At 38.7% G+C, this 27,728-nt stretch overlaps 1 protein-coding gene across 1 annotated transcript; it reads right to left on the bottom strand.

The window, feature by feature from the left end:
- On the bottom strand, positions 1–27,528 carry LOC145492268 (receptor-type tyrosine-protein phosphatase delta-like). Its single transcript, XM_081471664.1, has 16 exons — positions 26,765–27,528; positions 16,906–16,984; positions 15,962–16,059; positions 15,238–15,415; positions 14,726–14,820; positions 12,533–12,710; positions 11,853–11,959; positions 11,021–11,320; positions 9,894–10,178; positions 9,011–9,307; positions 7,401–7,709; positions 6,307–6,600; positions 3,053–3,367; positions 2,083–2,269; positions 719–1,063; positions 1–88 (listed from the first exon to the last, which is right to left on the bottom strand). Exons 1-16 carry the CDS (start codon positions 27,047–27,049, stop codon positions 27–29), a joined length of 3,414 nt encoding a protein of 1,137 aa, XP_081327790.1. The 5' UTR covers positions 27,050–27,528; the 3' UTR covers positions 1–26.
- Positions 27,529–27,728: the final 200 nt, after the last annotated feature.

Below are 27,728 nucleotides of genomic sequence, written 5' to 3' on the forward strand. Positions count from 1 at the left end.
ACTCGCTTAGTAATTTGAGCTTGCTTCTAAGTTGTTACAAGGATTTCATCATCAGTTAGACTTTCCAGGTGGAAGGGCATTTCGTCTTCTGCAGAAATGGAATAAGAATGAATTACATTAGAAGTCAAAAAGTTACACATCAATACCTCCCAATAAAACAAAATGGTGGACTTTCGCTTATGCTTATGCTTACAGCAGCACCTTGTTATATGTATAAAAGTCCGAAGGCCGGGCGTTAGCTAGTAATAGGCAAATCGAGGCACTTGCCTTAGTCATTTCTTTTTCCTGGTTACGACCCGGATAAGCATGAGTACAAGCACAACAAGAACAACAATTTTTGTTCTGCTTTTGCTTGTTCTCAAGCTTGTGAGCGGGTCCTCCCCACCGTGTGCTTTTGCTTATGCTTGTGTTGTGGACGTCCTCACTACCTTTGTGCTTATGCTTGTGCTTGTGCTTGTGCTTATGCCGTAACATTACCAGGCTTAAAGAAACAGCCAGCATGGTCTTCTTAAAATTTGATGGCTAAATTTTTCTTTTTCCTCTGCTAGCGATTTTGTCACAATTGCATTATGAAATACCTTGACATTGATTATTCTTGATATTGCCAAAAACAAACCCATCGTATTGTTTCTAATCTTCGAAATACCTTGACTACAACCCCTGAGTCTTTTCTGAACACCAGAATCCCATGCCAATAAGTTTTTTAATTAGCTGATACCTTCAGCGGCGTCCTTTGTGACCGTATCTTGAAGATACATGTAGTACCCCACAGTCTGACGACACTTTCTCCGCCGGTAGCTTTTATGAAAGAAGACTACGGCGATTATGATCAGGATAACACCAAGAATGGCAGTTGGAATTGTCCAATAGGGAAAATGTTTCCTCTCATTGTTTTTAAGCGGCAGTGAGGAAAACAAGTTGGTTGATGACGGCTTGGTCGGCGAGGAGCTTGGCGACGACGTGGTGGTCGATGACTGTTTCGTTGCTGACGGTTTGGCTGACGACGACTTGGTTAGTAACGGCTTAGGTGGAGTGGAAGGTGGAGTGGAAGGTGACGGGAATGCTGTGTAGATTAAAAATTTCAAACTGTCGGCTACTATAACGTATACAGCACACTACGGAAACGAGGTTTTGTAAAACGTCCCTGGTAGTATTTGGGGTTACCCTTCTACATGAAAAAGCTGTCCCCACATTCTGAGTGTTTAAAACATGAGTTTAAAAAGAGTTGAGCCGTTTTAAGGTTCTTAATTAGAGGACAATTTCCTTCAAAACGAGTCACCAGGTTCACATTTACAGTTGCGGAACTAGGGGAAGGGCCCGGGGGGAGGGGGGTCCGGTTAATCTTAAAGGTAGGCATGTACACTAGGTAAAATCGCTAATGTTAAAAATGATGATGAAAATTGATGTTGTTATTTTTGCCCCATCTCACCGAGGCTAAAAATAAGGAATTCATCAGTATCATCTTACTTTTTACTAATTCAATTTGCTGCGTACGTTGGTACAAAATTGTGCTTTTGTTTTATGTCGAAACATTAGGCTTAAGATTCATGTACTTCTTTTTCTATAGGTCCTTAATAAAACATGTGTGATTAAATTTCAGAGTATCGATTTACTAATCATGTATTTGGTTTGGTATCGCTTTTTAATTTTCGTATCTAGTTCGCGAATCTGAGTTACTTAATCGTTAACGCACCGATTGAGGCCTAATTTAAAATAACCGTTATGCTGCTTGTCATAGCGTTATCCTACTATACTATGGTCTATCAGGTTGGCAATTCACCTCAGTTCTAAAGTAAAAATACAGCAAAGCTAGAATCTTAGATAACTTCCCCTGGAGTACGCGATGCAAGTCCATTACGGTTCCAGGTTCCCTCCCCCAACTCCCGACCCGTGCCTTGGCAGCTCTCACCAGTAACCATTTATATTCTTGGGTGAAGGGAAGAAATGCCAGAGTTAGGTTTCTTACCCAGCAAGAGCACAAGACAGTGGTTACGAGGTTGGTACTGTTACAGCTTTCAGGGGAAAACAAAATAATAATAATAATAATAATAATAGTAATAAATGAACCGAAGCTAGACTCACCACCACTACGGGGGTAATATCCAGACGTGATGGCTACGCTACCGTAACCACATAACGCCTTGACGCGACCGAGGAAAACGTAGCTCCGTCCCATTTCCAGGCCTGTGCACTTGATTAACAAGCGAGTTGCACTTGTTACGCTGCTTTTAACCTTGGTATTATCTTTCAATACCACAATTTCATAACCCTAGATGGTACACAGAAAAAGGCATGAATTGAAAGCATGGATTTCGGGCTACGTAAGGGGATTTCTTTGAGGTTTTCTACTCCGATTGTCACGAAATGATGAGCACAACTTGTTTTAAAGCGATCTGTTTACAGACCACGTTTATAGAAATCTGTCATATACGAACAACGGCTCTCGGATTGACTCTTGAGTGCTGCGAGGTCTCTCCCAGGCCTCGCTCGTCGCCCGCCTGCTTTTTCGATCATTCCCACTGACTGAAGCCTGGAACAGGCTATTCTCACATGCGTTCATTCAGGTTCGATATGACTTCTCAATATGCACAAAGGGAATAAACCGCTGTGATTAATACTGGCCCATCATCCGACTTCACCCAGAGATCCCGATTCATGGTGCTGAACAAAAGGATTGTCGCCGGATCTCTTTGAATAAGGATGGAAGGACAGGAGATACGCCTGTTAATTATTTGACTATCATTTGACTACCTCATGGTAGTCAAATGATAGTCCGAGCCGTTTGATTGGTTCTTTCCTGATCGGAATTTTGCCATAGACCGTTTCCATGGAAACGGTCACGAGCCGTGTATTTTTTTGCCTTTGAAACCCGAAAAGAAACCAAGGCCTGAACGTCACATAATAAACTACTTACTAACCTAGCTTGCTCGAGCCGTACTGTTGGAATATTGACTCTCTGTTGTTTTTGTACTGGCACGATCTGAGGCCAATATTTCCCAGTAGAGCCCTCGCGCATGGGTAGTAAGAGGTTATTATTTAGGCTTCGCTGTACCTCAATTCTGTCAGGTAAATTCTTCGGTGGATCCCACGTCAACAGAAACCTGTCAAACGATTCGTCGGAAACGACATCACTAAGTTTGCCAGGGAAATACTTGACAGTCAGGTTTGCGACTGGTCCTATAGCGACAGGTCTTAGAGTGACGTATATTTGAATGGGAGCACTAGCCTCCAGTTGGGTAACTGCCGTAACAGTGAAGACGTATGTCTGACCACAAGAAAGGTTCTGGCTGAGGCTGGTCCCGTAAATCTTTGTCCTAATTGGGTCAAAACTACTGCAATTCGGGCATGTAGTAATTACCACGTAATACTGTAAAAACAAACCAAAAAATATAAAACAAATAATCATTATAATAAAATTCAGATAAATGATTGATAAACATAGAAAATAGAAATTATCTTATAAAAGCGAACGATTTCGACTTAGTAGCATCATTAGGGTTGAAGCCGTCCGAGATTGTCCATGGGAACAACTGCGCAACAAAGCAAAAAAAAAATCTCCACAGATCAATTTATCATGCCGAATTTCGTAAATGAGAGAAGTTTTATAATACTCCGTTGCAAAGTCGTGAAAATATGGGACCCCAAACTTACCCTTGCTACAAAGAAATGTCTGCCAGGGAGCAGGTGTTGACCCCTGGCAGACATTTCTTTGTGACAGTTGGTAAGTTAACTTTTGGTGAGCTTGCAAAGGACTCTGATGGAATTGCGCTTTTTTACTGAATTCGGCATGACAAATCGAAAGTTGACGCTTATATTTTTGTTTGAATCAAAAATTCAGAAACGCGTGACACCGGTAGAAAGGGCCATTAATTTGATTGTGCAATGTTGGATTCTGTTGGATCATTAATCCCTTGATTATCAGTTCTTTGAGAAAGATCACCAAGCGATTTTAGTTCAAAATCTCAATCTTCGAAATTTATAGTTTTTTTGTGCGAATTTTTGAATCAGTTTTCGTGGTACCGCCTTCTGGGAATGCATAGCCACCATGTCATGGCGTTGTTAGTGAGTGAGTCCGTAAACTTCCACAGGACAGCCAATTCCTCTCACATTAAAATGACAGACTGTAGTGTGACATGAGTAAGACCGTACATTTCCACAGTGAAGGAAATCCAACACCCCCAACGAACTAGCCACGTGAAAATAAAGTCAATTTGCGATTCCCCATCTTTGTTTTGCCAATGTGGGATAATGAGCAAAGTACGTTTGATTCACAGCTGCTTAATACAGAGTCTGGAGTGGGTGTTTATTCGATAGCTTTGTGCTCGCGAACAAACACCTCCGATCGACAAAACACATAATCGACATGCAAATCGACATAAGTTTCCTCTAGCGGCGTTGGGTCAAGGTCACTGTTGGTCACTGTTGCAGCTGTTGAGCTGTACCAGAACGGATGGAAAATAAATAAAAGTTTCTTGGCACGATTAAAAAGGTGAGTTGACTGAAATCGTTATTTTGCTTGAATTTTCGTTTATATCGTGGTATCATAGTTTCTTTTATCGTGGATGATATTCATTTTCAAAGCCAAAAAAAAAGGAAATTCTGTGAAAGGAAAGCTTTGTTCTACGCTATTGTTCTACGGTTTTAAATGGCATCGATATATCTTAAAACATTGAGTTGAAAGAATAACCCACTTGTAGCAAATAACTTATGATGTTTTTTTACACGAAGACTTTGTAGCCAATGATATGGAATTAAATCCTCACTCAGGGCCTTTCTGTTGCTAAGTGCATAGGTCTAAGGTCTAAGTGCATTTCTTTTTCTTTTTCATTCATTAAATATCCATGGTAATTAACTGCTAATGGAACAGCCATACTGTTTGAATTTTAATACATAACATAGAAGGTTGCAATATCTTGGAAAAAAGTGTACTTCACATATTTTGAAGTGTGAGGTACTGGAGTTAACAATGTATCAGGAATAATAGGTCTTTTTGTCTGCAATTTATGGAGGGTGAGGTTGCTGACGTATATATTTAGCGATTGGGTTATCATTTTGGTAATAACAATGTTATACTTATGAAAGAAATTAGTAAATTATAATCATAATTATGATCTTAATTCATACCCTCTTTTATTCTGTTTATAGGACAATGAAATGGTTAAACTTATTGACAAGTATCAGCTGCATTGAAACAAGATATATTCAAGATACATGATTGATGTCACAAGATTGTACAAAGACAAACACAGTTGAAGCAGTCTCTCTTGGCTGTTTAGCACAGTGTATCGTGATGTTAAATTTTAAGCTGTGTGAATCGAAATAAAAAAAAACTATGATAAAAGACACCTAATCAATTAATTATATAAAACTGCTGGAATACAGTCACAAGACTGTTCATTTTAAGTATCAAAGTTGTCGTGCAAGGAACGCAACTGAGATATTTCTCTGTGAAATGATATTGATGTTACCTAGAAATGCAAGCTGTAACATTTGTGTTTTAGGCGTGTTTTTTTGTTCTGATCACATGACTTCCAAATTTGGTTGTGTCTATAAAAGGAGTGAATGGATCTGCAATGCCACAGTCCCTGTCTGTAACTCACCCTGTCAACTGACGAGCGTACAACCTCTAATCTGTCCGATCATAACCAAATCCCAATTTGTATTGAGCAACGAACTCAGTTCTAACCAAGTCCTCCTTTCGTCACAATTTTATCATTGACTATATCTGTTCACCTACCCGTCTGCATTTCATACAGCATTGCTTTTTTACTGCGATGTTATTCCTACAAAAATAAACGGCATGCAATGCAAGCAGAAGCGGTGACATTTAAACTGCCATTTCTAAAATTCTGTCCAGAAATTTGGAAAAAAACATAACACACGGATGCTTGAACGTAACTAGAAGACAATGGATAAAATACAACTATCACTCCAGTCCCGATACCTGCGTTTAACAACTGGAAATCTAACCAACACTTTGTCGATGCTACAAGCCGCCTAAAAACGACTTCACTCGATCCCGAAAATCAAGATAGTGCTTTGCAAAAACACGGGTTTAGTTGCGTGTTCCCCTCGTTTCGATTCAGGATAAATCGTGCGCGACATAAGCGCGATGACGTCAAAAGTCGTCGCTTGATAAAACAGTAGCCACATGCAATCATAGGCTGCCTTTAATTGGGGAAACCGAGCGCATGCTCAGAGAACGTACTGCTTGGTGAACACCTTCGAGCCATTACAAGAAACCCGCCCGCCCTCTAATCGGAAAACGTATTTGAGTTGGGAGGTATAACAATCGATGTTACTCACCAGAATGGGACTTTTAACGTTGCTTGGTGGTCCCCATGTCAGATGAGCAAGGGTCGGGTTATGGCTGTCTGCATGAGCCATCAGCTTGGTAACTTGCCCCAGTGAAGGCTGTGTAGCTGCTGTTGTTTCTGCCCATTTTCCAGTTCCATACCTTGAATGCACTTGGATCCACACCGTGTAAGTTGCTCCTCTGTTCACAGTTACATTTACCGACGTTTGATTAAAATCGTATATTATTTTGTGTCTAGTAGGATTATAGAGGCAGTCATCACATCTATACTTGAAAAAGTAGTGCTGCAAAAGAGAAAAGAGAAACGCAAAATAGACATTCAGAGAACTGTAACTAGTAGACTATGAGCAAGATGTCTCAAAGCTGTTACAGCCTTCACAAAAAAAAAAAACGACAAACATTTTCTTTAAACGCTTCCAGCAAAGTCTTCCAAACGCAAGCAATAGCTGCTTACTGTAATGCTCATCTAACAAGGAACATTCTTGCTTATAATTTACCTTATCTGCAAAGGCGTTTTATTTTTCCAGTAATCACTTTTAGAAGAACATGTCAACACCTTTCGGGGCCGAGGGACACTTCTCTAAAGTGCACTCCTCTCTAAGTTGGACAACTCACTACGATGGACACCTTTAATAAAGTGGACATATTGAGGAGGTGTCTACTCTCTATGTCAGGAACCTAAGAACGATTCCTCTCCATTGTTTACACCTTACTAAGGAGGACACCCTACACGGTGGACAACCTTCCAAGTCGTACACCTCGTAAGGTGCATCACTGCCCAAGGTAGACACCTCTCTGATGTGGACACCATGCAATGGTAGACGCATTTTTATGGTTTACACCTCTCTGAGATATTAACCTTGGATGGTGAGCACCTCAGTTGCGTAGACTTTATTCCTAAGGTGTACGCCCCTCCAAAGTGGATAGTTATCAGTGGTAGATTATTCTCTAACTTGTGGACACATTTCAAATGTGGACATAGGAATCTAAATCTACAAGGTGCAAACCACCCTAAGGACAGCTGGGGCTGGTCATGTTGGAAAGCGTTTGCCATTCAAGATAAGGTCTACATTTTGCTACTTACATAAAATCCAGATGGATTGAAATCTGTGGGCGGTACCCAGTGGCACACAATTAAAGAGTTGGATGGTGTGACCTTGCAATTAAACTGGGTAGGCATTCCACTGAATGCTGGAACAGCGTAATATAGTTGACTGGGTTTTCCTCTGCCTTGGGTTGTGAGCACTTGCACTTCAAACACGTACGCCATGTCATAGCGTGTCAAATTTACTGTGGCAGTTGTTGTGTTCACGGTCAGCTCTTGCCATCCATAATACTCATTCCAGTAACAGTACCCACGGCCTTGAATGCAATGCCATCTCACTTCATATTGCTGCCAAATAATATTAAATATATATATATATATATATATATATATATATATATATATATATATATATATATATATATATACACTATAGACTATAGACTATAATAAAGGCTGAATTCCATATAATCGCCACAACCGCATTTCATATTGCTGTCGCATAAATCTTAATATTAAAGAGACTCAGATAAAGGCGGTCTTCCATTATCATTACGATCGCTACTCGACTACTAATTTCTATTTGATCTCCACTAGCGAATAACGCCCGCAAGGACCTGAATCAAACAACGACGCACGGCATTTGGGTATATTTCTAGTACAAGGATCGCTCCACCCTCTAGAGAGTGGTTTCCATCTGATCGCAATTCTGGCAGTATCAGGTGGTAGAATGCCTACGGGCGACGACTATTAGACGATAGTACCCGCTCAGCGAAATGGCTAAACGCAGCTTACTCCGTCCGATTTTTAGTTGAAGGTAAAAAGAATTCACCCTACCACATGGATACGAGATAAGGATACCTGAAAGTGCCCATGAAGTAAAAAATAATTCCTGCTTATTTGAAAGGCTTTTCAAAGTAAAGAAGAATGGCGTTCTCCTTTTTGGAACATTTGTTTTCGTTTTAGAGATATTCACGTTTTTCTATTATGCAAATGAGGAAGGTGATGATGTAATAAGTAGTTCCACTTAAAGTTTAAAGAACACTGCTTTAATATTTCTGGAGACATTCTTGATTGAGTGTTGTACTGTTATTGGAACCACCTATGACGTCATCACTTTCTTCATTGTATAATACAAAAACGTAAAGATCTCTAAAACGAAAAAAGATATTCCTAAAAGGAAAACGCTATTCTTCTTTACTTTGAAAAGCCTTTCAAATAAGCAGCATTTATTTTTCACTTCTAAGACACTTTAAAAGAAAACACGAACGCTTCAAGCACCACGCATAAGGATTTGATTGCTACAAGCAAATTTAACCCTTTGAGCCCCTGTTACACATATATGCGTCATTAATGGTCGTACTCTTTGTACCACTTGTGACGTCATCAATTTAAATGTCATCAGATATTCTTGATAAGCAGATAGTAGTACTAGGCTAGGTCTTTCCGTACAATGGTCAGGTTTAGATATCGACTACGAAAAGAATTACATTAGTCGTTCCCGATTGCTATGAGGAGAAACCCCTTTGAAATCTCAAGCCCATATTCCAATTGTTAAATAGACGCAGGCATTTTAGAATGCCTGGTGTTTTCCAAGGTGTTTTCTAAATTGCCCATGGAGCACGGATTTAAGAGACGTATATACTTACCACGTCTAACCCGGACGGAATAGACCAACGATACCAGGACAAATAAACTTGCAATCTATTTCTTCCAGTTGCGTGGCCAGTAACATAGCTCACTTGAAGATTAAGAGGTGGCACAATAACTTGAATACTCGACTCTTTTCCCTCTCCAAAAGCTGTTACAGCTCGAAGGTAAAACGTGTAGGTGTCTCCAGCGAAAAGAGGTCTCTTAAACTGAGTCTGACCTCCAGTGACATTTGTGCTATTGAGTATGTAACAGTACCTGTACTTTGTGGTGTCACACCAAGAAATTAAATAACGCTGCAACCAAACAGATAGGAGTTTCCAGTCAGCACTAAAAGCCCAAGAGAGATAAAGCAACACTTACTAGACATTATGTCAAGTCATGTTATTTTCTATTTATCCAATAAACACTTTAGGGCTCTCATAAACTCGTTCTGAAGCGTTCGTGTGTCGAGAATTGAGAATTGAGAATTTGGTGTGCTGGTTTTTGAGGAAAAAGAAAGATCCCAGACAACCCGTTTGTGAACAATAGCTTTCACATAAGACTGTCAGTTCACCGTCGGCTGACTGAACGTGAAAATGAAATGCTTTACCTTCAGAACAATTCACATTGACTAAAATAAGGAGGTATTTTCTTTTAGTATTTTTTTTTTTTTTTTTTTACACAAATCAAGTCATTGTATAGTAGCCCAAATTCTCCTGCGATAGAAAAACACTCAGGGCTGACAAAAAAAAAAAAAAAAAAAAATGCGCGAAAATCACTCTTTGTCCTGCTCTCCGGACTGGAAGAAGATTTGATATAACAAGAATTAACAGCTTGTATTTAGGACAAAAACGATAGAAACATGAACGTTTTAGCCAAAGAATGAATGGCACATGATACCTTAATGTCCTTGGCTTCCACATCACTGGGTTGATCCCACTGAAGTGTCAGGGTGTAATTTTTCATACTCTGTCTCAAGTTTTGAACTTGGCCGAAGTAGCGACTTATTGTGGCTGTTATGGTGGATATCTCTCCAGGACCAAAGTTGGTATTTGCGTAAACATTGAAGCTATAGGTTTGGTCCCGCTCCAGGTTAGATACGCGGGTTGTCGTGTCCTTCAATGACACTTTTGAACCCGAGTTCTGAGAGTAGCACCCAGAACATATCCAAGAGATGTTGTAATTCTGGAGCGTAGTAAAAATAGAAATAATAACAATAATCAGCACCAACAAGATAACAGACGACAAAGTAATAAAATATAAGTGGGCCGTTACTGATGTGTGCATAACTGTATGTTACAACCACTGATAAATGACTTCGTCTAGGGTCACTGTGTGATCGTGTGGGTGAAGGGGGCTGGTTCGGCAGCTTAGAACAAACGCCTGTCAATAGATGTCAACAGCTACTGGTACCTTACAAACGACAAATTCATGGCATAAAATGTGATCAACAATAGTTGCTACAGCTGACCAATGGCAGTTGGCAAACTTTACAGGAAACTGACAGTACATTTCATCACGGCTTAACTGACCAATCAGTTTCAACTGACAAGATCGACTGACAAATATTTTTCACTTGACTCTAAAGATGGTTTCCGCTCACGTTGTCGAAACGTTCACCGATAAAAGTTCTTTTCAGAACTACCCTTACCCAGGGGTTCGGATAGCAACTCTCGGAAGGTCTCACACGAATGGCTTGATACCCTTTGAGAGGACAATAGAACAAACAACAGAAACAATGTCCCTAGCCCCAAAACAATAACAGCTGCTACCAAGCAAAAGAATTACAAGCTTATGAGAGCTGCTAAACTTCTGTCACCCAGACGATCGCACTTGTCGAACTACTGATACTCTTGGTCCAAATCATTTACTTTGTCACTGATGCATTTTAACTACTATCTGACAGATGGCAAGAGAATGTCATAGCGTTATACAATTTATATGTACCTTATGACACGGTACAAGTAAGTACATAAAAATTACTTTCTTCTCGATGCCAAGAAGAATGTTACATGCACAGTATTTACCTTGAGATCTCTGTTCAAATTGATTGTCCGTGGCGCAGACCAAGACAGTATGACGGTGTTGTCTTGAACTGTTTTCTGCAAGGGCCCAACAGAAGCTGAGAAAGGACCGGTCATTATCACGACGGTAATGCCCTTACCAGGACCACCTTTGGAAAATCTTGTCATTACGTCAAAAGAATAGCTGATATTAAAATAGAGGTTGTTGAAGGTGTAGGTAGTTTCCTTGCCGAGAGTGCGTGTGCTGACCGTTGTTTGATGTCCAGACATCGGATTTTTGAAAGACCTCTTAATCTCATAGTTCTGAAAAATATAACAAAAATACACGTTCAATTTTAGTGGTAGCAGACTATGGGCTCATCCACAAATTTACCAGCTTAGACCTAGCTTGTAAAGGATGATAAAAAATACCTGATGAAAATACTACTCTGTGGTCAACTGCTTTTATTTCACACAATAGGGTTTCATCCACAGACTTAAAAGGTAAAATTGTCTTGCATCGCATTATGAACAGTACCACATGAAAGTACTGCTCAATAGCTTTTACATGAATGGTCACACACACTGAGTGGTGGTATCCCCAGACTTAGGAGTACTTTGGATGGAATAACAAATAGAATAAACAACATTTGGGGCCAGTAAAGTTCGAAGGCTTTCCGCATGATTCAATGGACAAGGTTATTCACGGGCTTAAACGTACGGTAGATCTACCAAGTACAGCACAATACTTAGTACCACCAGAGAGTTTAAAGTCTGAAGTTTCAAGCACATTTTAAAATGTTCATTGACTTTGTAACGCATGTCAATATCGGACAGGAATCTGAGTAGTACATACTTTGATGGCATCTGAAGATACGCCCGCTGGTTTTTCCCAAGTTAGAACAATAGTACTGAAATCGGTAACAACAGCCTTCAGACTATGCACAGGCTCATCATCAGCATCTAGCACAAGAAACAACAAGTTAATGAGATAACTGGTACTTATGACCACACTTATAATTTGCAAAGATACATATTATGTTGCAAGACGGAATCCATCTATATCAGAAAACTGACGGAAGTATCCTCAATAAGCTATTTTACGATAACTGCAGAAATTCTCGCGCGCTCCTAGGCTTATTTTTATTGTCAATAAGCGGATAGACACGTGAATTTATAATTTATGCGATGCTTCAACGAGCGAGAGCGGACAATTTGACAATTTGTTATCGTAAAAAAAAAACAACAACAAATTGTTGTCTTCGGATCCACTCGGCTATCGCCTTGTGGATCCACAGCTTCTTTGACAATGCTATGACGAAATTCATGATCAACGACAGGACAGACGCAAGAAAAACTGATTGATTGTCTCGTGTTAGTGTAGTCAGAATCAATAAAAGCAAAAATAACGGGATCATGATAATAAAGTTCAAAATTAAATTTGGCAAAGTGACTCAAATTTCCCCTCACGCAGTAATTGCGTGCTTATTGAACGATAGTAATTTCGCTGCCGGCTGCATAATAAAAACTACAAACCAAATAATGTCTTGGAATTGACTGGATCACTGTGCTTCCCCGTCAAACCCACGGACACCTCAAACACATAAACAATGTCCTGTTGCAAGTTGCCCACCGCAAAACTCATCGCTGAAGTATGACCCACTGGCCGAGGATGGACTCCACTTGTCAAGGGCCCATAGTAGATGTAGTAAGTCTGAATAGGGTAGAAAAGGTTGTCAACTGTTACTTAATTACACTTAAGATAATTACATGGTTCGTACAAACTTCAGTCCTTCTTCCCCAAGGACTATTCATTGCCTTTTCAAGGACAATTCAGCAACATTCAAGGACTCGTTCCCCTTCGAATCAGCTGTTAAAGTTTGTTTCGGCAGGTGACACAAAATACAGAATACTTAAGAGCCTGCTGAGGACAGAAATACTTCATATAATGATCACTCAATTCCTGTATCATCAAAATCAATCTTTTGCGACTTGAAACGTTTTTCTCAACCTACAGTTTGCGTCAATATTGCCGTGTTTTATGGTGTAGTCTGAAGTCTTCTGGGACTTGTCAACAAATTTCAAGGACTCCTGGTAAAATTGGAAAACCTAAAGAACTCTTTAAGGATATAACAATTTTTCAAGGACCGTTCAAGGTCTCTGCGAGCCATGTATAAATCTGAAAACAATTTAATGGCGCATCAATTTAAAACAACCAGGCCCAAGAAACGGATCAAAGAGAAAACATCACCTTCAAGTTTGGAAGGTTAAAAAACTGACTTTTCTCCAAGATTATAACACCTTCACCCTTTCCAAACAATCTTAGTAAACAAAGCTGCATGATAAAATTTGAGTAAAAGAGAAGGAAACATTAAATAAAGATAAATCTTAAAATGACATCGACCAAGGCACTTGAGAGTAAGTGCTTTAGTAAACCACTTTTGGAAATGTTTAAGTCTTCGATTCTTGTGGTAACTGTTCCCACGTTTCCGGAATAAACCTTTCATTAGTTAAAATGCATTGTGCCCAGTTTATGTTAAGAATGCAGTAGCCATAAGAAAACAATCAAAGCATTTGATAGTTCTCTCTATTCAACATGTCACATTCAGTTCATGTTTCTCAAGGGAAAAACTTTCAAGGAGTCAATGAAATTGGTAGTGTTAGTTACGTTGCAGTTAGGCGTAAATCTTGCTCTGCAAACGTCATGGAACACATCAGTTCATCTCAACAAACTTTTAAACAACTTTTTGACGTCGTTTTGGCGGCCTTCTGATGGTTTCCAATCCAATTGCAAAATCTGCAGGGAAGCAGAGATGTCAATTGCCAGCGCCGCAATTAAATGTGGAGCATAAGACTCCTTCCTCACCTCGCGCATTTTGATTGACCATTTGAAACAAAAGTCTTAAGAAGTTTCTACCAGCGCCTATAGGTCACATAGTTATCAAAAGTTAAGGTAGCTCCGTATAGTTTTACGATCGCACGCGCGCCGGCTTAGGACAAAAGCTTAATTAATCTGCGCGCGCTCAAAGGAAAGCGTCCGTGTTTTTCAATATTTTATGACGTAACATGAGCACAAAAAGCAAACTGATGGACAATTTTCTCGCTTTTCGTTCCTTGAAATTCCGTAAAATTTGGCAAACGGGTAATAAATACTTTAATTTAGTTGGAGCTCGTTTTTCAGGGAAATCTATCTGAACAGTTTTTCCGCAGAAATAAATTTGCAAAAATCTAAAAAAAAAAAAACTGCCTTCACAAACCCTACTTTTTCCGTGTTTAAAATTCGTGTCTCGCCGGTTTTAATATAATGTAAAAAACTTGGAAGATTTCAGCAAAAGAAATTCAAGTAAATCGAAATAAAGCCGTAAAAACGGTGAAAAACGTATTTGTTTGGGCATTTATAATTCAGGATTAAAAACCAAGATTTTAACGTAGATGATAGTTAATCAATATATCATCATTGCTTATTAAATTTAATAAGTTTGAGAGGACTGGGTGTTAAAACAAATGCAAAAACAGCTTTCAAAGCATAACACTAGCGCGCGGAACGCAATAAATCATTACCCTATTGAGCCACCTTAATCAAAACTTTGTCAGGCGGCAACAGCACGACGCACTGCACTGTAAGTGGTTTTTAAACGTAAACAACACTTTCTTCAGCCAATACAAACTGTGCAATTTGTGTTACCGCCTGAAATCAACCCTGCTTACATGAAGATGGTTGCAACTTACCAAATCGCCGTGCGGTTTATCTTTTGGTAGCTGCCAAGTTATCTCTATGGCTGTGTAGTTATGTGGCGTCGCCTTTACATTTTGAGGAGCCGTTTCTGTTAAAACAACCAAACAACAGCAGCGCTTATAGGTAAATGAAATTAAGTCACAAAATAAATTTGACATTGCCTTTGTTGCGTACGCTTCCACGCTTTTGTAGAACAATCTTTCGCGAAAGAGCTGTACACGAAGCCAGATGTTATTTATCCATGCAAGATCCTGACTAACAATCAGACAAAGTAACGACCACTTCTCTGATCAGGCCTTGCTTACTACTGAGCTAAACCACGCTTTGCATGTGACCGAGACCGCTCACTTGTGACAGTCACTCAAACTTCATGGATCTCTGCAGAGCTATGTGGATTTTCGGTGATAACTGTGAGGTTTGAGGGAGGGGCGGGAGGGGGCGCGGGGAGCATGTGAAAAGAGACAGCTGTTTACCATAACCTAAGCCAGGCAACAGAACAGCTCACCTCCAGCAGTCGTCACTTCAATAACAGCACTGGGTCCTTCACCTGCTTGATTGTACGGTTTCACTGTGAACGAGTATGTAGTTGCCGACAGCAATGAAGTGACAGTGTAATTATGTTTATCAGTGGTAACAAGGAGTACCGGGCCACTGCTTGTTAGTAATTCATACACTTTGTAGCCCTACATCGAAATACACAAAAACAACAAACCAACAATTGCTTAGTAAGCCTAAACGAAGACATGCTCTTTGTGAGCTTAGTTCACCACGTGCTATTGTACTTATTCGTGGAACACTTTGAAAAGCAATCACCAAAACGTATTAATGAGCCGTTCATCTTAGCTTAGCGGTCCATATTGCAAAATGCGGATCACTCAGGAACCAATCAGGGATCTCCTTTTCAATTTCGATGAGTTTGCCATAAACTAATTACATAAACTGGTATTAAGGTTCAGTCCACACCACAGTCCGCTAACCGTAAACGCGCGCAAAAAAGTTAAGCATTTACTAATGTTCCCAGGTCGCTTTCGCGAAAGTAATATAAGTAGAATCTTAAGTCGCGCCATTAAAAGAGCCATTCATCAAAACCAATTCATGGGTAGTCCATGCACCTCAGCGGTTCATAATGCAAAATTCGGACCGCTGATAGAATCAATCAGAATTTTCCTTTTCATCTTGGATCAATTTGTCATTGAATAATTTTTATATGGCATCATGACAGTAATTACCAGCACAGGCTGTGCAGTGCCACGCGAGATAGGAGCTCCCCATGTGAGTACCACTGTTGTAAGATTTACAACTGTATGTTTCAGAAATGACACTGGGTCTGAAATACAAAGTACAGCATAAATGAAAACACACATTCAAGAACAGGATACACTTGACCTTCGAGACAAAAGTATACGTCACTACCGGTGCTCATAGCTTATGCCTTGTTTCCGCCCCTCCCTCAAACCTCACAGTTATCACCGAAAATCCACATAGCTCTGCAGAGATCCTGACTTCCCCCTGACCTTGAATAAAATCTTATTTTCCCCGACTTTTCCCTGACCGAGGCAACTCTGTGCAGACCCAATAAGCTGGCTGCCCTTACATCGCAGCCGAGTTGATGATTTTTTAACTAGTTGTACCGTGGGTAGAACGTTCTTTCCCCGTCAGAACAGGTTTGCAAAAGCCGTAAGGCGAGTGTAATTTGTAGTCTTTGAAAAAAAAAAAAAAAAAAAAAAAGAACAAAAAAAAAATAAATAAATAAATACTCGTGCTTATTTATTCCAATTTACTCTTCGAATGATCTTCGGTATTTTTCGGATGTTGGTCAGAAATCTCCGGAAGGGTTAGTGTGATTGTCAGTGGTTTTCGAAAATGATCTGGTGAAATTCGTAAGCCTTTAGAAGGGTTTGGGACATTTCAGGAAATGTTCGGAAAACGTCCAATTACCTTCAGCTATTTTCAAGAGGCTTCGGGTGAAGTTCGACCAGCCTTGAAACAACTCGGATGAGCGTCGGTAGTCTTAAGCTTCTTTGTAATCTGCACTGGTGTTGCACTTTTTCCAGTGGTGTTAAACTTGAAATGCATTGCTCTTAGCCAATCGAGAATCAAGTAATTTTGTCAAGCGAACTACAGTATAACAATGTTAGCGTTATATATGTCCATATCCATCTAAACTCCATACCTGTTGGCCGTTGTGGTATCTTAGGAATCCCCTGGTACTGAGGGACAGAACGTTTAACATCTACACTGTAAGCTTGCAGCTGAAAAAAAAAAAAGAAAAGAAAAGAAAAGAAAAGAAAGAAAAAGAAAACCATTTATAACAACATGATAAACTAAAGCAGATTTTCCCTGTCTCAAACATGCACTTACACGGAAAGTTCAAGTTCAGTTGGATCTGTACAATAGTTATCAATTTACATCTTGATGTTCAAAGTAAACAAGTTGTTTTATTTTTTTCGTCGCAGAATTTTCCCTAAGTAAAAGAAAACATGTTCTCTGTGTTTCTATCGAGTATGAATCTACCAGCGTTCTATCACGAATGCCGCTTTCTTATTGGCTACACTACTCGCTATCTATTCTGTGATAGATAGTGAGTAGCGTAGCAGTGTGCCCTTGTTAACAAAATGACAGCCGCTTCTTGGCGTTTTCGAAGAGTCTGTGAAGAGGATTTAGATAAAGTTCTGAACGACTGGTTTATTTATAATAAAACAATTAGATTATTCGCTCTCGATTTCTATTTGTGATAATTGACTGACTCGGGCTGCGCCCTCGTCAACTATTAAACAATTAGATTATGAGCTCGAGATTTCTATCGCGGGATAGTTGACGAGGACGCAGCCCGAGTCAACTATGGCGCGATAGAAATCGAGGGCGAATAATCTAATTGTTTAATAAAGACGCTCTTGAAAGTTTGGGAGAACTCGAGAAAGACTCACCTTTCGGCTCGTGTTCCCGCAGCATTTCTCGTTCTCCCAAAATTTCCTATCGTGTTTCTATTCAACAATTAGATTAGTCAGTCCATCTCAGTCCATCTCAGGGGCGTGGCCATTTGGTTATTTATGGAGTCGAGGGAAAACAGAATGATGTGAGCTCAGATGTCTTTGATGAGCTGTATTATTTGGATAATGGGAAAATGAATATGATTGTTCCGATAGACATGAACAACAAAAATATTACAAATGTAGAAGTTGGAGATGATGATGGAGATGTTGTTAACTTTCAAAAACTGAATAGTTATGTGAATGCAGCTAAAATACTGTTGAATAATAAAATTACTGAACTGTCAACAAAAATAAATTCAATCGAGAAGCAACTGTCGTATGTAGCGTTAGGCTCTGATTTATTCAATAGAATATTTGAATTTTACGCTGATTTATTAGATCCTGAAGAGTTCATAAGGAGTGGTCCTAATGTGGCTGCTTTCAATGATTTGACTGTAACTACCTCAACTGGTTCGCCAAGTGGCAAACCATTTTCTGATTTTAATTTAACTTACGGTTTCGATAATTTCTATGGTGAAATGGATGTCATTCTTGATTTGACTAAAATTTTACAATTTATGCTGTGGTTAAAATAGATTTCAACGCCTCGAGTTATCGTTATTTAGAATTTTATATGGGGGCAAAAACAGGTTTTAAGATATCATACAGCTTTTAAAAAATCAACAACGCTGTTTTGTTGCGAGCAGAATTCGGTGCAATAAACAGTTATCTACAGATTTAAGCGGTGGCAATAGTAAATTTATAAACAAGCAGATAATGTTCTGGAGTACTAAAAAGGGTAATAAATTAAGCCCGACTATTGGTGGAATTGATCCAAAAGAAGAAACAGATTCTGGTTTTAGCCATGATACAGAAAACATTCATTTTACATCAATAAGGTCTGCTTATCTTTTGAGAATGGGTTTCACAACGAACTCTTATGCAATAGGTGGAGATGCTTTTAAAGCAATGGTATTAGTAGAAAAAAAAGTTAGGAATATCTTTTGGATTAGATTAATTAATGTCTAAACCATATATATCAAAGCATCAAAGCCTATTTTCAAATTCATTCATATTAATCCAAATTTAACTGGAGCTGAGATATCAGAATTGAAAGCTCTGTACAAATACTATCATAAAAAATACTGGCTATTCAAAATAGAACTTGCATGTAATATTGGATCTGTCGTTTTGGTATTAACAGAGACAGTAGTTGGTGGGTGACTTTGAATCCTATATTTGTTCTTGGGACAATATCAGGTGTTGGTCTTATTTTAAAAACATTTTCAGATGCTAAAACTTTCAAACGAAAAATCGAGATGTGTAAATTTCCTTTTTAAGAGGATAAGAATTCGATGATGAACGATTTTTAGACTACTTCAAAGTTGTCGATGAAATTATAATAGATATATGTCTATTATACGACAAATTTGAAGATAAATACAACAAAATGTTTAAAACTGAATAATATCTCGTATTTTTTTCCAATATTGCTCATAAATATATAATGTCTTTTTAGACTTCGTTATGGGTATATTTTCATGTAGTATATTTAACATTTCGAATACTTGTTTCAAAGTAAAATCAATGTTGATCATTCGTTTGCGATTACTATTAATGTGTAGAAGTATCTTGTCCATTTCTTTGAAAATCTTATATATTTTGGTTAAATCAGAAACTGGTATTTGTAATTTGTATTTACTGCATATATCATTTATTACATTTTCTAAATGATATTTTCTTTGATAAACTGATTTCTTTACAATCTTGTACTCTTTTTCATGAAAATCAATGTATTCGCTGGCTATATCATAACTGTTAACTGTTCCACAATTACGGCATATATTTGTGCCTTTGTTATTAATAATGTCTTGTTTTCACAACAAAGAAGATATATTGTTGATGGTTGTCGTAATTCTTGAACACAGAATGGGCAATCTATATATTCCATTGTAATCATTTCATTGTGTATTTCTGTGTTGCATTTCATTACTATTACATTACAAGAAATTTAATCAGAATCTGTTGATTGCGAAAAATCTGGTGACCATCCTTCACCCGAAGATTGAGAATCCCAGGTTGATTGGCTTGATTGACTTAGACTTTGGCTTGTACTTTGGCTTGATTGGCGTGATTGACTCAACTGGCTCGACTGGCTTATACTTTGGCTTGATTGACTTGAACTATATGAACTCATATATTATTTATTTATTTATCTATTTTTTATTATTTTATTATTACTATTTTATTATTATTTTTTATTTATTTAGCTTTATTTTACTATATATTTTTATATATTTTTATATTATGGAGTTCAATATAAAAAATTATGATGTATGTTCTTTAAGATTAGAAAAATACCCTAATGAAAAATTCTATATGGTTTTTAAAAGGGTCATTTTGGAAAAAAAATTACACGTTTTTTAAGTAGATAATATTATATGGAAGTTGTGCGTAGGTTTTGTCCGTATTTTTTTTAATATTATTTGTTAGCATATATATTCCAACATAAACTAACAATGAAGCATAAGAAGAATAAAGAAGAGTTCGAGAAGAGATATGATGAATAATATAATTTATATATATGAAATCCTATTGTGTAAAACAGAAAAAGGTAACTGAATGTGTTCCAGGTAGTGAAAAATACGTGAATGATAAAAATGGAAGATTGATGTTAAAATGTAAATGCGTTGAATGTGGAATAACTAAACCCAAATTTGTTAAGAACCAAACAGGAGGTAATTTACCAGGTATTGGGACGGCAATAAATGTTATTCAAAAAACAACCGAAAAATTAATGCCAAGCAGTAAACCCGCTTTCAAAGATTTTTGGTGTGGTAAAACATTTGCGCGAGCTGGTTAAAATATCAAGAGACAGTTCACAAAATCAAAACCGCCTTACCATCAAATAACTAAGAAGAAGTTACCTGGTTGTGAATCCAATATTTATAAAGATGGTAAATGGTTCAATTTTGGATGTCCCCGGTTCATTAACCATGGCAGAATCTTTTAATCGATAAGAGAGCATAATCGACCCTGAATTGTGTAACCCTTGACTTGTACTTTGTCCAGATTGTGTTTCTAACGTGTTAGAAATAAAGTGAGAACGATTACATAAATAATCATAGCTAGACTTCCTAGGGAAATTTATTTCCTGTCACGCAAGATTTCTTCCATAAGATTTCTTCTATATTTCTTCTTATATCAAATGTAATTATACCTTGTTTAATGTATTTATCAAGACGTGTTTTATGATATTCCGTATTCTCATGAATTTCTGTTAAGGTGGTTGGAATTTCTATTTGACAGCTTTTACAAAAGTAATGGGGAGTTTTCATTATATATTACTTTTAGATAATTATTTTTAAATGTTGTTAGCTTCAAACGAATAAAGCGCGGGTTTCAAAGACTGTCTGATGCATAAGACAGATTTTGATTGGATGACTGTTCCTCGGCCGGGAAAGTCCCTTTAGAGTGTTCCTGTTTTTCTGAGAATGACAACCGGTCTTTCCGAGAAATGTGAAGTCATTGTATGGTGATTATGCAAATATTTTCAATTTCTACATGGTTTGTGTGAGCCATTAGATGTTTTTTAAACCTTGTAGAACAGTACTTTACATTGAGTCAATGCGTAGTACGGAAACAATTTCTTTAAAATGGTAATGGTTAAATGGTGATGGTTGAATGGTGATCATCACTTGTAAGAAAACACATAAATCGTTCCATCGTCATTTTTGCTGACGCGAAACCGCTGGCCGATTAGCTAAAGCTCATTCCTCGCTATGACTCTTCCCGCCTACGCGATACTGGCTATTCTGCTTCTTCATCCCCTGCTCGACACAGCTGCGTTTTTGCAAGCAAAAACTTGCTTTAGCCTCCGCCGCCAAGAAGCAGGCCAGGGCTTCGCTTGGCATCATGTGTTGGATAAAGAGTGATTTAATTAGAGTAGTATGGAGAATGAGGGGAGGGAAAAGCATCAGAATTTATATAAAAAGCTTGAAAATCGGGTTTTTCGAGTTGGGGCCTGGCGAAGGCATTTTTTCGACTTGTAGAGCCTGTTGAAAGCCATTTTTTGGTCCAAATGCGCTGAAACCCTCATTCTGTATACCACTGCCGTTATAAAGAGGTGGTCGATTGTTGAGGTTCAACTGTACTTATTTTCCAGTGGCTATAATATAGACGCATACCATCTATTAGTAGCTCAGTAGTAAGGCCCACACTAGGATTCGAACCTGCGACTTTCAAACCCGCCATCTTTTGATTACCCTACTGAAATCTTACCACTTCGCCTTGCCAACTTGCAAGTGATGTCTTATTCATGACGGAAAAAATCAATGATGGCCGGACTGATTAATGTCCATCATGGGATAAAGTGATTCGCAGAGCGAATTTTCACTGAGCGACTAAAAATTCAAACGGCAGTTTTCGGCTCCGTTTTTTTTTTTTTTTTTTTTTACCACGTTCAGTCACAAATCGCCGTCTGGTCTCTAAAGTGCATGCGCCACCTGTGCATGCGTACAGCACATGGAATTTATAGAGGTTGTCGTCGAGAAAATTAGCACGGATTCCATGATTTCTAGGGCGATGAAATCACATACAAACGAACAAACCGTTCAAGGTAGACCAACACTAAAGGACGTTAAGCTTTTCGGAACGGGTCGTTGCAAGCCTTACGAGAAATCAATATACGAGCGAACATTTTGAGTAAATCATGAATCATGTTATGCCAAAGGAGCCATCAACCGGGGCTATCAACTCTTCAACTTGATAAAAAGCGTCTTCAGAAGCGTCTTCGTATTTTTAGAGGCGTGATCGTGAACCAAGCACAATCCCAGCACGAGCTCAAGAACGTCTGAGCAACAAGAGCAGAAAGGTTAGAGAATTTGTTTACGAATTCATCTGTTCGAGTACACTAAGTAAAATGCTCTGAGAAACTTCGTAAAGTATAATAAAGATAAATTTCGAACTAAACGATATTCTCTCGTTATTTGCTTGTAACAGAGTTATGTGTCTTATCAAGAGTGAAACTCACGTAGCGGATTATTGTACATTTAAGCTGAAAGAAATTAATGTATGTTTACCCCAGCAAAACAATTCTTGGCTTGCACTGTCACGCAATCCTGACGCAATAAAAAATTTATTCGAAAACCATTTAGTGGATAAAATCAAGAAATTGTGATGTTATAGGAGTTTAATAAAGATGAAACTCCTCGAATTTTTAAGTCTGTGCGTTTTCCCAAGCTCAGATATACGTCGAAATATTTTGCACAAATTTACAGAGACCAGTATGTAACCGCCATGTTGCTCTACCTCCGCGGTACGCCTACATTGCGGCCGGAAAATATTGTAAACATCTGGAACTTACTCTGGCTATCTAGGCGACTGATTATCTGTACTGAACAAACACGCATTTACATAAGCACTTTTCCTAATACTTTAACTTCTAAATGGGCTAAAAGTCACGAGATAAGTATATGATTTCGACAACCGTGTTCGTAGGTCTATGTCACGCATCGCAGTAACTATGAAATTCAAAATGTCTCGCTTGCTTGAGAAACGCAAATAACAACGACAAAGTATGGAACGCCAGAACTGTCTTATGATACTTTTTTTTATTATATTGGGTGGTTATGTCATTATATTTAGTACTTATGTTATTATATTCGGTGATTAACTTTATGTGCGTTGCGTGACTGTCGGCACGTAACCCGCAGAAATAAACAAAATTTAGAAGAAAAAAAAGAAAGAAAAAAAGAGTACATAGAGATAGCCATGTTTGCGTTCCAACTTATAACGGGAATAGTGAATATTTCTTACAGGAAACAGTAAGTTTCAAACCAAACACTTCTATTTCTTTTTTTTTCTTTTTTCTTTTTTCATACCGCCTTGTTGCGATTAAAATTATTAAATCTGCCTCGTGGCGGGACCTTCGCGCCAGTTTTCAATTTTCGTTCACTCACATTTCGAGACCAGACATGGCGGTTCAATCGGTTCGACCTTCAAGTGCTTTTTACGTGGTGACTTTTTACGTGCCGACAGTCGCGCAACGCACATAAAGTCAAAAAGCAGATTGCGATCAAACGAGCATGTTTCAGAGAACAACACATTTTTTTGCTGCATACGATTGCATAAAAAAAGGTCTGTTTTGAAAAACAGTGTCGGCTGCTGTTCTAAACCTTGTTAGTTCTTCACTGTTTGACCGACGCGACAGCGATAAACCTGAGAAGTTAAATATTTGTTTTTCACCGTTCGATCGACGCGACAACATAAACCGGAGAAGATAAACATCTCGACCCATTGTGGCCATTGAACAATTCAGGTGATAACAATTGAGTTTTCAATTTCGAGGGGTCTGAGTTTTCGTGACACCCGTTTTCCCGGGCTTTCCCTAGACTACCTCCAAATTGTACGGCCCCTTGCGAAGACTGGTGACGATCATATCGAAGAAAGCACCGAATATAATGAAGTAAGCACCGAATATAATGAAGTAAGCACCGAACAAGGAAGTACCGAATATAATGGCCTTTGCACCGAATATAAGGAAGAGAGCACCGAATATAATAGTGTTAGCACCCGTAATAATGAAGAAAACACCAAACAAAGTTAGAACCGAATATAACGAAGAAAGCACCGAATATAATAAAACCAGCACCGAATATAATGAAAAAAGCACCTAATATAACGAAGAAAGCACCGAATATAACGAGGGAAGCACCGAATATAATGGAATAAGCACCGAATATAATGAAGACAGCACCGCATATAAAGACATAAGCACCGAGTATAATGGAAAAAGCACCGAGTATAATGAGTTAATCACCGAATATAATAACATAAGTACTAAATATAATGACATAACCACCCAATATAATAAAAAAAAAGTATCATAAGACAGTTCTGGCGTTCCATAACAAAGGCTAAGGAAATAGACTGAAACGTTTATAGGTTGATATAAAGACCTTGACTCATTTCACTCCCTAAAGACTTGCAAACGAGTAATAAGCTATTAATCGATTCCACGAAGTGCAATCAAAAGCAGAATAGCTTAAAGCACATCAATTCGTACAACTTCAAATGCAGAACATTTAGCTCAATTGCAATATAGCTATTGCTTCTCAGTATAACGACTGCCTGGGTGCACACAGCATGCGCAAAGCGTCTCGTCTTTTTTTTTTTTTTTTTCTGGTAAACACATTGTTTGCCCACCAAATGACTTGTTTTACTGGCTATGTTATCTTTTCATCGATATTTTTAAATGTTGGACGGGTTTGTTTTTCTCACTCTTGACCGAGGTCAGAAGCTCACTTGGTGTTTACTTGAAGAAGTTATCTGACAATGCCATTGATTTGCAATATGAAATGAAACTTGGCGATTTTCTATTTTCGTCAGTTTGGGGCCTGCTTTCGTGCGAATAATTTCTATCCTCTTATTCAAGTATCCTTTTTTCTAGTGCAATGAAGATATGGAGATGAAGTAGTGACGATCAAAACAGTTCTCAAGTGTTCCACGTGAGCTTAACGATTATTTGTAAATTAATGATTCTTGTAAAATATATGCTGTGTCACGCAACATACGAACTCCTCAAAAATCTTTCTGACCACTCGATCTTGTCAGATATATTACATGAAACTAAGGTCCGGTGCAAACGCCGCTCCACTCATGTGCCGAACCAAACTTGATTAAGTTCGACTTCAGAGCGACTTTGAGCAACGGCTGGTTAAGACTGTGTACTTGCGTCGAACTTAATTCGGGAAGCCAGTGGTAACAATTTTCGACGAGAAAATATGCGTTCTGAATTCACGAACTCTGTCCAAATAGAAAAGCTGTGACTAACATTTCGCTGTTATCATGCTGTTATAGCAATATTTAGGGAAGCAAATTCAAACTCAAGGTTCAGTGTTTGTTAGACAGGTTTTCTCCCGGTTAAATCGACTTGTTAAAGGGAAATCTAATAAGCTGGGCTACTATCACGAAGAAAACGCAAAAAATGAATTTGCAACAAAGAAACTCGCTTACACAGTCTCGTTTCTCATAAATCGAAGGTATACTTTATTGCCTTTATTTTTAGCGACGACTTTGAGCTTCATGCATGACTGGTCATGCCACTCAATTTGAGCCAATCACGAGTCCCGTTATATGAAAAATAAATTACAGTAATTTATGCATTAGGTTCGACACAGAGGAGAACGCCGTATGAATCAGCTGCCGCTCCAATGTCGCATAGTGCGACTGACCCTGCCGAATTTAATGTTGTTTACCGCACCAAACTTAACCTGCCGAACCAAACTGATTCAAACGCCGCTCTTCTGCCGTACTTAACTCATCAGTTAGGTTCGGTGCATGAATGGAGCGGCGTTTGGAACGGGCCTTACCTGTTGTGAATATCACGTGTTGGTTCAGGAAGCCTTTCGATTTTTTTATTGTAGCAGAGACAGTTTGCATTACAAAGGTAGTGAACACGATGCGACATTGAAATCGATTGAAAACTGACGACATTTTTTCCCTGTTCTGTGACCCGAATTCAGAATTTTGTCACCACAACAGACCGTGTTGAAAAAATGTCACACGAGGAAACCGTTGCTGCAGCATGTCCCGTTTCGTATCCCCGTAACATGTACCCTAGTGTGTGCTGATCTTACTGTCACAGTCTTTACATAGCCTGGTAGCAGTCGCCATGTACCGTCGCCGGGTTTTATGAGTTATTACTTACAGGAAAATTTCCATCCGCAACTCCGGCTTGGCCTCACAACAACAAATTATCTCAGTTGCTATGGCATTTTTAGTCAATTTCTAACGACCTTCCAGACTACTCATCATTTCCTAATTACAGACGCAAGGCCGAATCATAACTGAAAAGGCAAACAAATAGGCAATAGTAAAGAGGCAAGAGAAAACATTTTTTGCGGAAAGATAATGTCATACAATTGCCAGGGTAATATCAAAATTTCGAAATGGAATAAATTAAAAAATGTATCTCAATGTTGACTGTGACTAGTTGTAGAGTTACGCGCAATCACAAAGACACGTTAATTATAGACAAATAACAGCATCAAGTCTTACCACAGCAGCTTCTGGCTTCACTTCGGAATTTAGCGATCGTGGAACTTGACGAAACAGTTTCTGAGCATTTTGGTCGGCGCTGGACCGAAGCGGAAACTCGTGTTCGATCTCAAACAAGTACAACTTTTTGACAGAGTCTGGCAATTGATTGTTCCTCTGCAAAGACATATGCCTCTCCGTTGCCCTTTTAGCCACATCGTCCTCGATTCTCTTACTGGCTGAGACCAGTATTGATGCTAGAAAAACTGCCGACCTTACAACTAAATCTTTGACGATTACTTTCATGGTTCAAAGCCCCGTTTCAGGAAGTTTCAGTCCGTTCTCGTCCCCATAGCCCTTTTCGCTTCTCGTAGCTGGCGGAGTCTTGGCACGAGAATCGAGGGGCTCTGGGGACAAAGGATTTTGGAATTAATTCAAATTTTTTTGATTGGCTGTTTGAAAACAAAGAAATCTTGAACGGAAGTAAGAATGTTCGCGCGGATTGCTGGCGCGAAAATATGAAACGGCTGTGACAAGTGGTGTTTAAAATGGAGGACATGGAGGATTTAGGGAAAATTTCCCCAATTTTTGTGACTACTACGCTTGCGCAGCAGTCACTATTGCCATCGTCTGAGTTTTCCGAAAGTAAGTAAGTAACAATTGAATATACTTCGGAGCCAATCAGTACAGCGAATATCCATCTCACGGTCTCTCGCAAACACTTCGTATCAACGATGATTTGCCGATAGTCGTCGATGGCTGCCTCCTTCGATCTCAGCTCTCGAAAGTGTTCTTCGAAATTAAGGTGAGTTTTGAAAATATTTTACAACATTTACTTCTCACAGCTTTCATATTTTGTTTCCAACCGATCAGATGAAAGGTTGCGTGAGGATTTAGCTCGAGATAAACGACGAATTTCTATTGTGCTGAGCATTGATTTGTCGACGAGCATTGTAAATGAACAACGCTTGCCGATACTTCATAA

This window comes from Orbicella franksi, chromosome 7 (genome assembly GCF_964199315.1).
Source record: "Orbicella franksi chromosome 7, jaOrbFran1.1, whole genome shotgun sequence".
NCBI classification, from domain to species: Eukaryota; Metazoa; Cnidaria; class Anthozoa; order Scleractinia; family Merulinidae; genus Orbicella; species Orbicella franksi.

Bases quoted from the DNA above. Each gene is read 5' to 3' on its own strand.
- LOC145492268 (XM_081471664.1), bottom strand. From the start codon at position 27,049: ATGAAAGTAATCGTCAAAGATTTAGTTGTAAGGTCGGCAGTTTTTCTA. The intron at 15,416-15,961 runs GTAATTACTGTC...ATTTCGATGTAG, and splicing joins GCACTGCACAGCCTGTGCTG to GGCTACAAAGTGTATGAATT. The intron at 1,064-2,082 runs GTGAGTCTAGCT...TAATCTACACAG, and splicing joins ATATTACCCCCGTAGTGGTG to CATTCCCGTCACCTTCCACT.